The sequence below is a fragment of the Hyperolius riggenbachi genome, chromosome 7, assembly GCF_040937935.1.
Source record: "Hyperolius riggenbachi isolate aHypRig1 chromosome 7, aHypRig1.pri, whole genome shotgun sequence".
Lineage (NCBI taxonomy): Eukaryota > Metazoa > Chordata > Amphibia > Anura > Hyperoliidae > Hyperolius > Hyperolius riggenbachi.
Window position 1 is genome coordinate 33116839 of NC_090652.1, and position 13088 is coordinate 33129926.

General features: G+C 45.5%; 1 protein-coding gene across 1 annotated transcript in view; it reads right to left on the bottom strand.

The window, feature by feature from the left end:
- LOC137525467 (uncharacterized) overlaps positions 1–13088 on the bottom strand; it is a 75278-nt gene that overhangs the window by 36200 nt on the left and 25990 nt on the right. Inside the window, exons 5-6 of the mRNA XM_068246566.1 lie at positions 5115–5159; positions 1879–1912 (exon numbers count right to left, since the gene is read on the bottom strand). Coding sequence (XP_068102667.1) covers positions 1879–1912; positions 5115–5159 — 79 coding nt within the window. The remainder of the gene's footprint in view (positions 1–1878; positions 1913–5114; positions 5160–13088) is intronic.

Here is a 13088-nt window from a genome sequence, read left to right on the forward strand (position 1 = left end):
TCTCTCTTCCTACCTGACACCAGTTTCTGCCTTTTTCCCTTTTAGAGCTTGTTCACACTATGAGCATTTGTGTTTGTTTGTTTTTTAAGCTCTGGCGATTTTAGAAATCGCCCTCAAAGCGCTTGCACAATGATTCCCTATGAGAGTGTTAACGTGTGATTTAAAAAAAATCGCAAACGCGCTACATGTACCATTTTCTGAGCACTTTGGCTCAATGGAAGGTATAGGTAAATCACAAAGCGCTTGTAAAAGTGCTTTGTGTAGTGATTTCCCCAGCGCTTTTATGAATAAATACATGTATTTATTCATTTCCGGGTGAAAGTGTTCACTTCCTCACTGATGTCAGCAAGTGAAAAAACGAATCGCTCGGCAAAAGCGCTTAGAAAAGCACTTTTCTAAGCACAAAGAGCAGGAAGAAGCCCCTACAAGTCACGTGTATCCCTCTCCGCTTCTCCGGTCTTCCCCGCCTTCCGCTGGCAGCCACTGAAGCTCGTGGACCCCCGAGAAGTCAGTGATTTCTGCGCATGCGCACATTTTTTCCTAGTAGGGAAAGGTATATATATAAAGAGGGACAAAGTCTTGAAAGAGGGACCAATGAGGAGAAAACAGGGACAGGGCTCCCAAAGAGGGACTGTCCCTCCAAAAGAAGGACAGAGAAGGATCCAGTCTGGTGGACACCTTTACATGCAATGGATTTCAGCAAAGTAAAATACAAGAAATAAGAAATAAGATACATCTAACACATAGGGCCTGATTCACAAAGCGGTGCTAACAGTTAGCACCCTGGTGAAAAGCCCTTTATCATGCCTAAACTCAGTTTAGGCATGATAAGTTTAGGTGTGATAAGTTTAGGTGTGATAAGTTTAGGCATGATAAGTTTAGGTGTGATAAGTTTAGGTGTGATAAGTTTAAGCGCCAACTGCGTTAGCACCGCAGTGCACAGCTGATTAAAAGTTTTACGCTAGCAAAGACTGGTGCACTTCGTATAAAGTTTAATGGCGCTGCTTTGCGTGCGGGACTTTGCAAGCGATCTAAACTTATCTAAACTTAGCATGCCTAAACTTATCACACCTAAACTTATCATGCCTAAACTTATCACACCTAAACTGGCTTTTCACCAGAGCGGTGCAATGGTTATCATGCCTAAAGTCTCTAACTGGGTTAGCACCGCTTTGTGAATCGAGCCCATAGGGCAACTTCGCGCGAGTTTCTTCTTATCATGCCTAAAGTGACTTTAGGCGTGATAAGGGCCTTTTCACCATGGTGCTAACACTTTGCACCGCTTTGTGAATCGAGCCCCTAAACTGGCTTTTCACCAGCATGGTGCAATGGTTATCATGCCTAAAGTCTATTAGGCGTGCTAACTGGGTTAGCACCGCTTTGTGAATCAGGCCCTAAGAGGTGCCACAGGGCCCACAACCTCCCCAACACCTTAATATCTAGTTATCTGGCTTGCAGTCACTGATATGTATCCCCATTTCTTATTTATTTCTGCTTCAAACACAATTAGGAATGACAGCTGAATGAATTGTGCGCCCCCTCCTACACTGCGCCCTGAGGCTGGAGCCTCTCCAGCCTATGCCTCGGCCCGGCCCTGCCTAAACGTATCACACCTAAACTGGCTTTTCACCAGAGTGGTGCAATGGTTATCATGCCTAAAGTCTCTAACTGGGTTAGCACCGCTTTGTGAATCGAGCCCCTAAACTTATCATGCCTAAACAGAGTTAGGCGTGATAAAGGGCTTTTCACTAGCGTGCTAACTGTTAGCACTGCTTTGTGAATCAGGCCCATAGTATTGTATGTATACATGGACTAAATGGTGTTTTCTAAAGGACATTTGGGAATCATTGCATAAATAGTAAAAATGGAAAAACTTACTTGTTGCACTGATCTGCAGGGATAGTCGGCTGAACTTTTAAAGAAACATTATATAGAAAGAAATTACCAGGCGATTAAACACAAATACAGACCAACAAGCACACACATAAGCCTCGTAGAGAAGATTAACTGATGAGATAAACTGTATCTATCCTTCTAATCCTATATATTTTAGATTCCTGCAGTTGTTCTTTGCCAGACCAGAGTTTTAGGGCTATAATTCCTTATCAGTGAGGGTTATTAGAGTCCAATTAGGAGAGAAATTGTCCTTTGCATGCCCTAATGTTAAACCCTTACAGTGGGTAAAAAGAACAAAGAAAAATGAACACAGTTCTATGCAGGTTTGGCACTCTACACACACATATCATATTTATCTCATCATCTATATTGTTCGCTCAGGTAGCATACCAGAATTCTATTTTTGACCAGTCTGGTGTTTGTACAAGCATTCCCTGAATTCTATGGTTGTCATGCAGTTTATAGTAAATATAAGCATGGTGCAAATAATCTTCACAGCGTGCCATTTAAAGAAGCGCAAATAGCTAGGTAAACAAAGCGCGAAACTAGGGACCGCATGCTACGCAGCACCGCTGTGCATAGTGAGCATAACGCAAGCAAGTTGTTTTTAACTCGCTCTGCTAGAGCAGCACACGTGGATGAATCTACCTCATGGTCTCTCAGTTGGTGATCTGCTTTTATGACTAATCAGGGGCGTACCTAGAAATCATGGGGACCCATAGCAAAGTTTTGTTTGGGCCCCCTTCTCAAAAATAACAAGGCTCCTTTGTGCCCCTTCCCTCCACACACCAAGTTTAGGTAACTAGAGGGCCTCCCAGCATTAAGTAGCCTTCCCTTCAGTAAGAGTAGCCAGAGGAACCCCTTAGGTAGACCCCAGCAAGCCGTTATGGGTTGCCAAAAGTCCCCCCACCAGTATAGGTAGCCAAAAGTAGTGGTTGGGGCCGTAAGATGTGGGCATTCTTGAGAAATGCCATCTGCCCCCTACCCTATGGATATGAGTTAATTGGGCAATTTACATTCTCATGCAATCTACACTGCATATAGTCCATGGTCACTTAAACAAAATCATATGGTGGATGGACACAAGAAAGTTGGTAAACACATCAAGTACCAGCTGGGCCCCCTCGGCTCCAGGGCCCCATAGCAGTTGCTATGGCTGCTATGGCTATTGCTATGCCCTTGTGACTAATCATGCAGCCAGGGGTTGCCACAGGGGAGGTAAATAGTTCTGCAGATACATAAGCAGGGTTGCCACCTCATCCCTTTAAATACTGGCACATATGAATTATACAGGTTCTGGGGCTACTCACACATAACTAGCCACAAGGCATGTTTAATTAATATGTGCCAGTATTTAAAGGGGTGGGATGGCAACTCTGTACACAAGGGATGCCCCAGAGGGTACCACCCATTTTCCTGTGCTTGCTCCAGGCTCCTGTGCTGTGCAGTAACAAGTTATATAGCTATAGTGTACAATATAATAGCTGAGAATGTGATGTCTGAGTACGTGGTGGTTTCCTTTTTAGATCTGTCTTGTAGCTTTGAAGCGAGAGGCTCGATGTAGAGCAGCAACGAGCGGAGGGCGAGCTCAGGAAGGAGGTGAGTATGGTTTCCTGTTACCTTTACTCTGTGGGACCTTGTCTACATTATCACAGTGCAGAGTACAGCTCTTCACAAGGTCTGCACAATGCTGAGGCTTGTAACCAGGCTCCATATATTTCACAGTGTGGCCTTCAACCCTCATCAAAGAAAAAAAAGTTAAAAAGTTAGATACAGTACCCCATAGTTGGAAGTGTCTCTCTAGGTCAGGGCTGGGCAAACTTTTTGCGGCCTGGGCCGCATTCCTTAAATTTCTCCCCTCCTTCCCTGCAGAGTCGCGAACGGGCGTCAAGCAGGGAACTTACACTCACCAGCTCCGATTCCATATTACACACTGGCTGCTAGCATGTAATATGCTGCCAAAGACTCTGCAGAGTCCCTGGGGAGCAACAGTTAAGCTGGGGGGGAGACCCTTTGGTGGCCCCTACATGCTCTGGGGCCCTGGGGCAATTGCCCCCTTTTACCCCTATGTCAGTGGAAAAGATGGATATACCGCTACACTTGTGGTGGTGACTGAGCAGGACCTGGGCAACCCTTTGCCCCTTTGGTAGCGGCGTGCCGGCCCTGTGGGCTGTAGTTTGCCCAGCGCTGCTCTAGATAGTCCAGAGGCTTCCTGGATACCTCTAAATCACAGGGTGGGCGATGATCAAAGTGCCGGATTTAGTCTTTGCTCTGAATGGTCTGACACAGCTCCGGATTTTATTAGTCAATAGTGCCACCTAGTGGCAGCCATTTTCCTGTTTCGGATTATGCCCAACATTGGGCCTATGCTGGAAAAGTTCAATGTTAGACCTGGAAACGGTTAATACCCCGGGTTACCCCATCTTCATTGTGTGGCTCCTGCTGTCAGTTCTGCCTACTATGAACATAGACCACACTATCGTTACAACAGGAAAAAAAAAAAGATCGCTAGCTTAGCTATTCAGTGCACACCCAAAACTATAGGACAACTGAAGAAGAGTGATATGGAGATTGCCATAATTATTTCCCTTTAAGCAATACCAGTTTCCTGGCTGTCCTGCTGATCCTCTGCCTCTAACAGACCCTGAACAAGCATGCAGCAGATCAGGGGCTAGATTCACAAAGCGGTGCTAACTGTTAGCACGCCTGTGAAAACCCCCTTAGCACGTCTAAACAATCTTTTCGCGCATAAAACTTTACGCGCGCAAAACTTTATGCGCGTAACACTTTACGCGCGTACTGCACAGAGTGCAGGGCGCACCGCGCGAAGTGCCCATTAAAGCCTATGGGACTTAGCAAAGTTAGCGCGTGATCTGATTGAGAAATCCGGTGCTAACCTACTTAGCACCCTGGTTAGCGCGTCTTAAGACTTTAGACGTGCTAAGTAGGTTAGCACCGCTTTGTGAATCAAGCCCCAGGTGTTTCTGACTTCATTGTCAGATCTGACAAGATTAGCTGCATGCTTGTTTCTGGTGTGATTCAGACACTACTGCAGCCTAATAGACCTGCAGGGCTGCCAGGCAACTGGTATTGTTTAAAAGGAAATAAATATGGCAGCCTCCACATTCTTCTCACTTCTGTTGTCCTTCAAAGCAGTATTGGGTGGAGGAGAGCATTGAGATAATCCAGTCCCCATTGTATCAGGATTGTCAACTTACATTCTTCAAAATCATCTTCGTAATCATTGACATTGTCTGCCTCTCCTAATGACGTAAAGACAGGATATTTTAGTAGAGCCTTACAGGAAATGCAGAATTACGGAAAATTGTTACTTACCTACCGGTAATTTTCCTTTCCCGATGCTTACATGTCGTCACACTGGGTAGTTGTCCTGCCCCTTCTACCCCATAGGACCCGGAAGTAATAAATGTTTGACTCAGGCCCCACCTCTCCAGTCTATGTGACCTCGATCACTGAGGCCCACAGAAGGGAGGGGTCGTGTGACGACATGTAAGCATTGGGAAAGGAAAATTACCGGTAGGTAAGTAACAATTTTCCGTATTCCCTATGCTTAATGTCGTCACACTGGGACCTAACTAGGAAGAAAATGAAGGGAGGGAGACCAGATGCTGTGCAAACAAAGTAATTTACTTCTTTAAGTCATATGTGATAACAGAACAGTTTTACCAAATAAAGTAGATGAGTGAGCAGTCATATCAACCTTATAATGTTTCATAAATGTATGAATTGTGGACCAGTTTGCAGCCTGGCAAATTTTATCCGCTGGTACACCATTAAATGCGGCCCATGAAGTGGATATACTCCTGGTTGAATGAGCACGTATTTGCTGAGGTGGAACCAGGTTCAGAGTTTTATAAGCCAACTGGATAGCCTTCACTATCCAAGAGGATATTGTTCTTATTGATGCTGGTTCTCCCTTTCTGGCACCACCTGGAATTACCCAAAGCCTATCTGTTTTCCTAAATTCGGCCGTAGCTTGTAGGTAGACCGTCACTGCATGCACCACATCTAATGGATGCGGTTGCTGTGTGTCATCTAAAGTAAATGCCGGAAGGGTCCAATCCTGACTCAGATGATAGGTTGTAACTACCTTGGGAATAAATTCCTGCAAAGGTCTGAGGACTATTCGATCCGGAAAGGTAGTAAGGTAGGGTTCCCTGCACCCTAGTGCTTGAAGTTCAGATACCCTACGGGCTGAGGCTATAGCCACAAGAAAGACAGTTTTTAAAGTCTTATTCCATAAACTACAGTCATCAATCGGGTGAAAAGGTGGAGACGAGAACACCTCGAGAACCATGGGTAAATCCCATTTAGGGAAGAGTGGTTTGCTAGGCGGTCTTATTTTGAGTACAGCCTTCAGGAATTGCTTGACCATCGGATTGGTAGCCCAAGCAGTGCCGGTGAAAACGGATAACGCTGATATGTGCACTTTCAACGTATGATATGCCAAGCCCATGTCTAAGCCCCCCTGCAGAAACTCCAATATATGACAAGGCTCTGGACTTGAAGGATCTATTCCTTTTCCCTGCGTGTAACGTAGGAATTGATTCCACACTCTCTTATAAGTGTTGTTGGTAGTAGGCTTCCTGGATTTAAGCATGGTAAGTATAACTGCGTCCGAACAGCCTCTTTCTTTTAGCCTTTGCCCCTCAGCATCCATGCCATGAGATTCAAGCTTTGCGGGTTCTGATGATATATTGTCCCCTGGTATAGGAGCTTGTGATTGCAGGGTAGTGGAAGAGGCGGTTGGATACTCATCTCCAGTAACAGCGAGAACCAAGGACGGTTGGGCCAGTGTGGTATTATAGCCACAACTGTCACTTTCTCCTTCAATAGCCTGACTAGCAACCGCTGAATGAGTGGCGTTGGTGGGTACACATATGCCAACCTGGTCGACCACGGTGCCGAGATTGCATCTACTGCTGTTGCCTTGCTGCATTGATATCGGGTGATGAATCGCTTGCATTTGGAGTTCTGGGGAGTTGCCATCAGATCCAGATCTGGCGTTCCCCATTTCTGGCAGATCCATTGATAGACTTCCTGGGATAAGCACCATTCGTTGTTGCTGATCGTGTGTCTGCTTAGGTAATCCGCTGTGGTATTGTATTTGCCCGGGATGTAAATGGCCTTCAGGTCCCACAGATTCTGTTCCGCAAATTGAAAAATGTTGGCAGATTCTTTTAATAATTGAAGACTTCTCGTACCTCCCTGTTTCCTCAGGTAGGCAACTGCAGTTGAATTGTCCATCCTTAATATTACCGCCTTCCCCTGTATCATACTCCGGAAATTCAGTAGGGCCTGATGGGCTGCACGTAACTCCAATATGTTTGCTGGTATCTGGTTGGAGTACGAGTCCCAACGCCCCTGAGCAGTCTTGTGATCGCAGTGGGCTCCCCAGCCCCTCGCGCTGGCATCGGAAGTAATCGTGATCATTACCCCAGGCTGTATAAGGTGGTGTCTGGATAGGTTCTCCCTGACTGTCCACCAGAGAAGGCTGTTCTTCATTAAAGGAGTAAGACTTATCGTCTGACTGAAATCCTCCTTGTTCCATTGCGAGAGGAAGCCCCACTGGAACGGTCTTATGTGCCAATGAGCCCAACGGATCATCGGGATAGTGGATGTTAGCGTTCCGATGTAACTCATACATTCCCTCGCAGGAAGGCTCCTCAATGATCGAATCCTTAGAGACTTCGCTATTATAGTCTGCATCTTCTCCTCCGGCAATGAAATGGAGTTTCGACAAGTATTGATTAAGGCTCCCAGAAATATCATCTCCTGAGTCGACTCCAAGAGGCTCTTCTTGAAATTGATCTTCCAACCGAATAGGGAGAGTGTATTGAGCAGAGTCTCCCTCTGTGTCATGATGGTCTCGTGATCCTGGGAGAGTAGTAGTAGGTCGTCGAGATAGTGAAAGATTCGGAGACCTCTTGTGCGAAGGAGAGCCACGAGTGAGAGTAGTATCTTGGAGAATGTGCGGGGAGCCGTGCATATGCCAAATGGGAGACACGTAAACTGGTAGTGTTCCGCTCCCACCGCAAATCGTAGATAACGTTGGAATGCTGGGGCGACCGGGATGTGAAGGTACGCATCTTCCAAGTCTGCGGAGAGCATCCAATCTGATCGTATCACACACTGAAGGATTGACTGTAGAGTTTCCATCTTGTATCTTTTTAGATGTATATGGCGATTTAGGAATCTTAAGTCCAGTATCGGGCGCCAATCTCCTGTCTTCTTGAGGACGAAGAACAAAGGAGAATACAGGCCCTGAAGTCTTTCCTCTGCGGGCACTGGAACAATTGCCTTCTTTTGTACAAGCGTGCATATATAATCTATCAGGACTGCGCGCTTGTTGCGACAAACCTGGCACGAGGTGGCTCTGAAGTAAACTTCCAACTGTGACCCTGTGAGACAGTCCTTACAACCCAAGGGTTGGTGATGTTTTTCGCCCAGATTTCGCTGAAATGGCGTAGTCTTCCTCCCACCGGGGAAATCTGGACGCTCTGATTGTCAAAAAGACTTTTGTTGAGAGGATGACTGGTTAGAGGCATTCTTTTGTCTGGTTAGACGCTGCAGGTTACCCTGGGAGCTCTGCCACGTTCTCCTGAACTCCTTCCCCGGTCTATAAGCTCTTGCGGACCTAAGCCTTTGTTGCTGATATTTTGCAGGCTGCTGCGGAAACGGTCGCTTATTCCTCCTGTCTTGTGGGATCAAACCCGACTTTCCCCCGGTCACCCTCTTTATTGCCGTGTCCATCTCGTCACCGAATAAATGCTCGCCATCGTAAGATATCTTGCACCAATCCTGGCGGGAAGACGGATCAGCTATCCATGCTTTCAACCACAAAGATCTTTTGGCAACAACCGAGGAATACATAGTTCTTGCCGAGCACCTGACAATGTCCACAGCCGCCTCTCCAACGTAATCTGCGGAGAGTTTGAGATCCTCAAGGCCAGCAAGAATTGCTTCCTTATCAGCCTCAGCTCTTATCGCCTCCTCAATATTCGTGGTCCAGACCCTTAGAGCTCTTGACACCGCGGTTAAGGCTATGGCAGGTCTGGCCGCTCCACCAGCCGTAGTATAGATTCTCTTTAATTCTGAATCAATTCTTCTATCCATTCCATCTCTAAAAGTGACAGCATCTTCCCGAGGTAATGTTGTTGGTCTGGCCAATCTCCTGACAGAAGCATCCACAGTTGGTGGATTGTCTAATTGTTTAGCTTCGCGATCCAACATCGGATATAGTTTTCCCAGTCTGTTGTGTAAGGGAGGTCTTTTTTCCGCCTTCTTCCATTCTTCCTTGATAATGTCGGCTATTTCCTGCATAAGGGGAAAAGGTGTAACCTTTTTCTTAAGGTGAGCATAATATTGCTTTTGCTTCTTTGTCTCAGTCGGTTCATCCTCCTCATCTTCCCACTCTATCGCCTGTCTGACTGCGCAGACAAAAGGTTCCACAAGAGCAAAGTCAAATCCTACGTCAAGCTCATCAGGATCATCTACATCTGAAGGCAGTGGCTGTACTGTGGAGGAAGTCGGTATAGGAGGCATAGCCGCAATATATTCCCTCATAGAGTCCTGGACGGCCTGTTTGATCAGATCAGAGACGTCAACCGGAGTCTGTTCAGGTTCTTTAGCTATCTCCTGAAAGCAAGCCCTGCACACATTTTTCCCAGGCATCACAAAGTTGCTGCATGCCCAACATCTTCTAGAAGAACGGTCCCTTGATCTTGATCTTGATCTTGACCGACGCCTGGATCTCGAACTGCGTCTCCTTCTAGATCGGCTTCTATCTTTTCTGTGACGTTGAGACGGGCTTCTTCTCCTGGACCTTGATCTGGATCTTGACGATTTCTTGGAACGCTTCTTTGGGCTGTCATAAAAGACAGTAAACAATTCAGTATGCACTCTGATTCAAACGGGCAAGAACCTACCTTAACACCCCCCTACCTTTCTGCCCTTTGCTGGTCTTTTTTAGGTGCATCGGAATCCACAGGTGCAGATGAAGGCACTGCAAGTAATGAAAGACAGAAAGCAAGCTAAGCAGCAGCGTAAAAAAAAAAAAAAAAAACTCTATGGGCTTAGGCAAGACATCAGAGTCCTAAAGACCTACCCTCATCATCCTCCACAATCTGCCCCTGCTCCATGCTGTCTTCCGTGGCGTAGTGCAGCAGAGTCTCTGGCCACTCTCACCGCAGCGTTAGCCGGCGGACTATGCGCGGCACTAGGCTTTAAATTTATCCCCCAGCACTTCCTGCTTGCCTCCCATTGGTCGGCACTGACAGGAGGAGGTGACGTCAGTCAAGGAGGAAGCTGGCTCTGTGGAGCGCATGACGTATTGCCGCCGACCAGTCAGAGCGAAGGACTGGTGCGGCGAATGGGAGAGACAGGAGAGACAGGAAGTGGGCGGAGACAAGCGGGGACTGGTGGAACGCACGCTATGCGGAAAAAAAGGTGAGAAGGATTCCAGCACCGGAGCATCGATATTTAAAAGATGTACAATGAATCCAGTGCCCACACGCAGGAGGTAATTTATACCTATAGAAACAGGCACACAATCCCCGAAAGGCCAGCAGAAAACGGGGAACCCCACAGAGCTAATTTATAGCTATAAAGGGGCATCACTAGCAGAGGCGACTAGTGGGAAGCCGGAGGATCCAGCTAGGTAGGGAGGAAAATATCAAAAATAAATACCACAAATGGCATCTGACGAAAATCCGGATCCCTGGGGTGAAGTGATCGAGGACAAAAAAAAGACTGGAGAGGTGGGGCCTGAGTCAAACATTTATTACTTCCGGGTCCTATGGGGTAGAAGGGGCAGGACAACTACCCAGTGTGACGACATTAAGCATAGGGAAATCTCACATCTACTAGGAATAATAATAGCAGCAGCAGTAGTAATGATAATAATTATAATAATAGCAATAACAGTAATAATAATACTAATAATACTAATAACAGTAATAATAATAATAACACTATAAGTTATATATAATAATAATAATAATGGTATGTCATTAACAAATGTAAGTATTTATTACCAGTAACAGTAATAATACTAATAATAACAATATAAGTTATTAACCAATTAAAGCGGATGTGAAATGAAAAACTAATTATAACAAGTAACTTGTCTATATATCTTATCTAAAGTTTAGATGGTTTACACAGCAAATCTTGCTGCAAACAGCTTTAATAGAATATGATTCTTTCTTCTTGTGATACAATGACAGCAGCCATGTTGTTTGTAAACATTACACAGAGGCAAGCTTATCTGCATCTTGAGCAAAAAAAAACTAATTCCCCCTCCTCCTCCCTCCTCCCCTCTGCCTCTGAAATCTCTTAAAAGCTGTGGGCGTGGCTTGTTTAGTTTATAGGGAATTAGAGTATTAAAACAAAAACAAAAAAGTATTTGGCTTGAGGAATGCCCAATAAACAATAGGAAACTATCACAATTATGCAATGAGTAAAAGGTCATCTCGGATCCTCTTTAAGTATTTATTACCAGTGTTCCTTGTGAATTTTCACCAAAGTAATTTTCGCATCAAAAATGCTATTTTCTATTTACAAAAAATATTTGTGAAAATACATTGTATTTTTCGCAATATAAAAAATGTGCGAAAAACAAAGAAAATCAGAGAGGAGGATATATGCAGAGTTTGCAGAAGAATCAGTGCATAGATGTACACGACCAGTAGTGTACTGCTGGTCATAGACTGTACATTCTATACAAAAAATAAGGTAGCTTCAACTTTACACCTTTTTCTGTTCTAGAAGAGAAGACGATTTGTCTCGCCTGTGTAACAACTTTTTCAGTAATAATCAATTTGCTGTCCAGTTAAAGCAACCATATTTTTTGTGGATAAACTACTACTTGAATAAATGAGAACCATCACAGATGCAGAGAAGCACGCAGGGCTGGCACTGCCATTCAGGCAAAGGAGGAATTTGCCCCAGGGCCCCCCACCACTGCAGAGGCCCCGCACCGCTGGACTCCGCCAAGTTGTTTCCCGCACTGTTTCCTGGACCCCTGCAGATGAATAACTCATCCATGCATCCATCCTTGCAGTATTGCATAATATGCAAGCTGGCTGCCAAAACGTACATAATGAAAGTCTATGGTAACGCCTATGCATTGCGTTTTCCATGCGTTTTCTGCACCATCTATATATATAATTCAGTAAGTGCCTCAACCGTCCAGCAAGAAGAAGAAGTACTTTGCGTGCTCAAAGACCAAGTTTGAGGCCTCCTTTCCACGGACTGTTGAGCTGTGTGCTCAGCAAGCAGTTACCAGGCACAGGTAAGAAGTTATCAGGCAGCAACAAGCAGTTATCAGGCAGCAACAAGCAGTTACTAGGCAGCAGTGAGCAGTTACCAGGCAGCAGTGAGCAGTTACTAGGCAGCAGTGAGCAGTTGAGAGAGTTTGAGAGGCATTTCACTGCCTATTAACAGTCCGTGGAAAGGAGGCCTAACCCTAGCAAGTCTGGGTTTGCAAATCTGGCCTAATTGGCTATTCATAATTGAATAAGGGCCTCAACCTTCCAGCAAGAAGAAGAAGTACTTTGCATGAGAAAATGTATGCGTGCTCAAAGACCAAGTTTGATGCCTCCTTTCCACGGACTGTTGAGCTGTGTGCTCAGCAAGCAGTTACCAGGCACAAGTAAGAAGTTATCAGGCAGCAACAAGCAGTTATCAGGCAACAACAAGCAGTTACTAGGCAGCAGTGAGCAGTTAAGAGAGTTTGAGAGGCATTTCACTGCCTATCAACAGTCTGTGGAAAGGAGGCTTAACCCTAGCAAGTCTGGCTTTGCAAATCTGGCCTAATTGACTATTCATGAGGCAATGCTCATGCAAATATGCATTTGCTTTCGCATGTCAAACTATGCAGGGTCAAAAAAACAATACTGCAAAGCGGTCGTGGAGCAGTGCTTTTCAGCACTGCTAGATTTGGGTGCAGCGAGTGCCGCCATAGACTGTAATGGGAATCAGTCTATAGCGGCGCTCAGTGAGTAACGTCGGCGCCGTCAGAAGACGGAGCCGAAGTTGCTTAAAAAACACAATAATTCGACCTCCAGCAATCGCTGGAAGCCGAATTATATCATTCCCCCACTATCCATGGCGGCCTGGAGGGGAAATAGTAATTATATAATAGAGTAAGTGCCTCAACCTTCAAACAA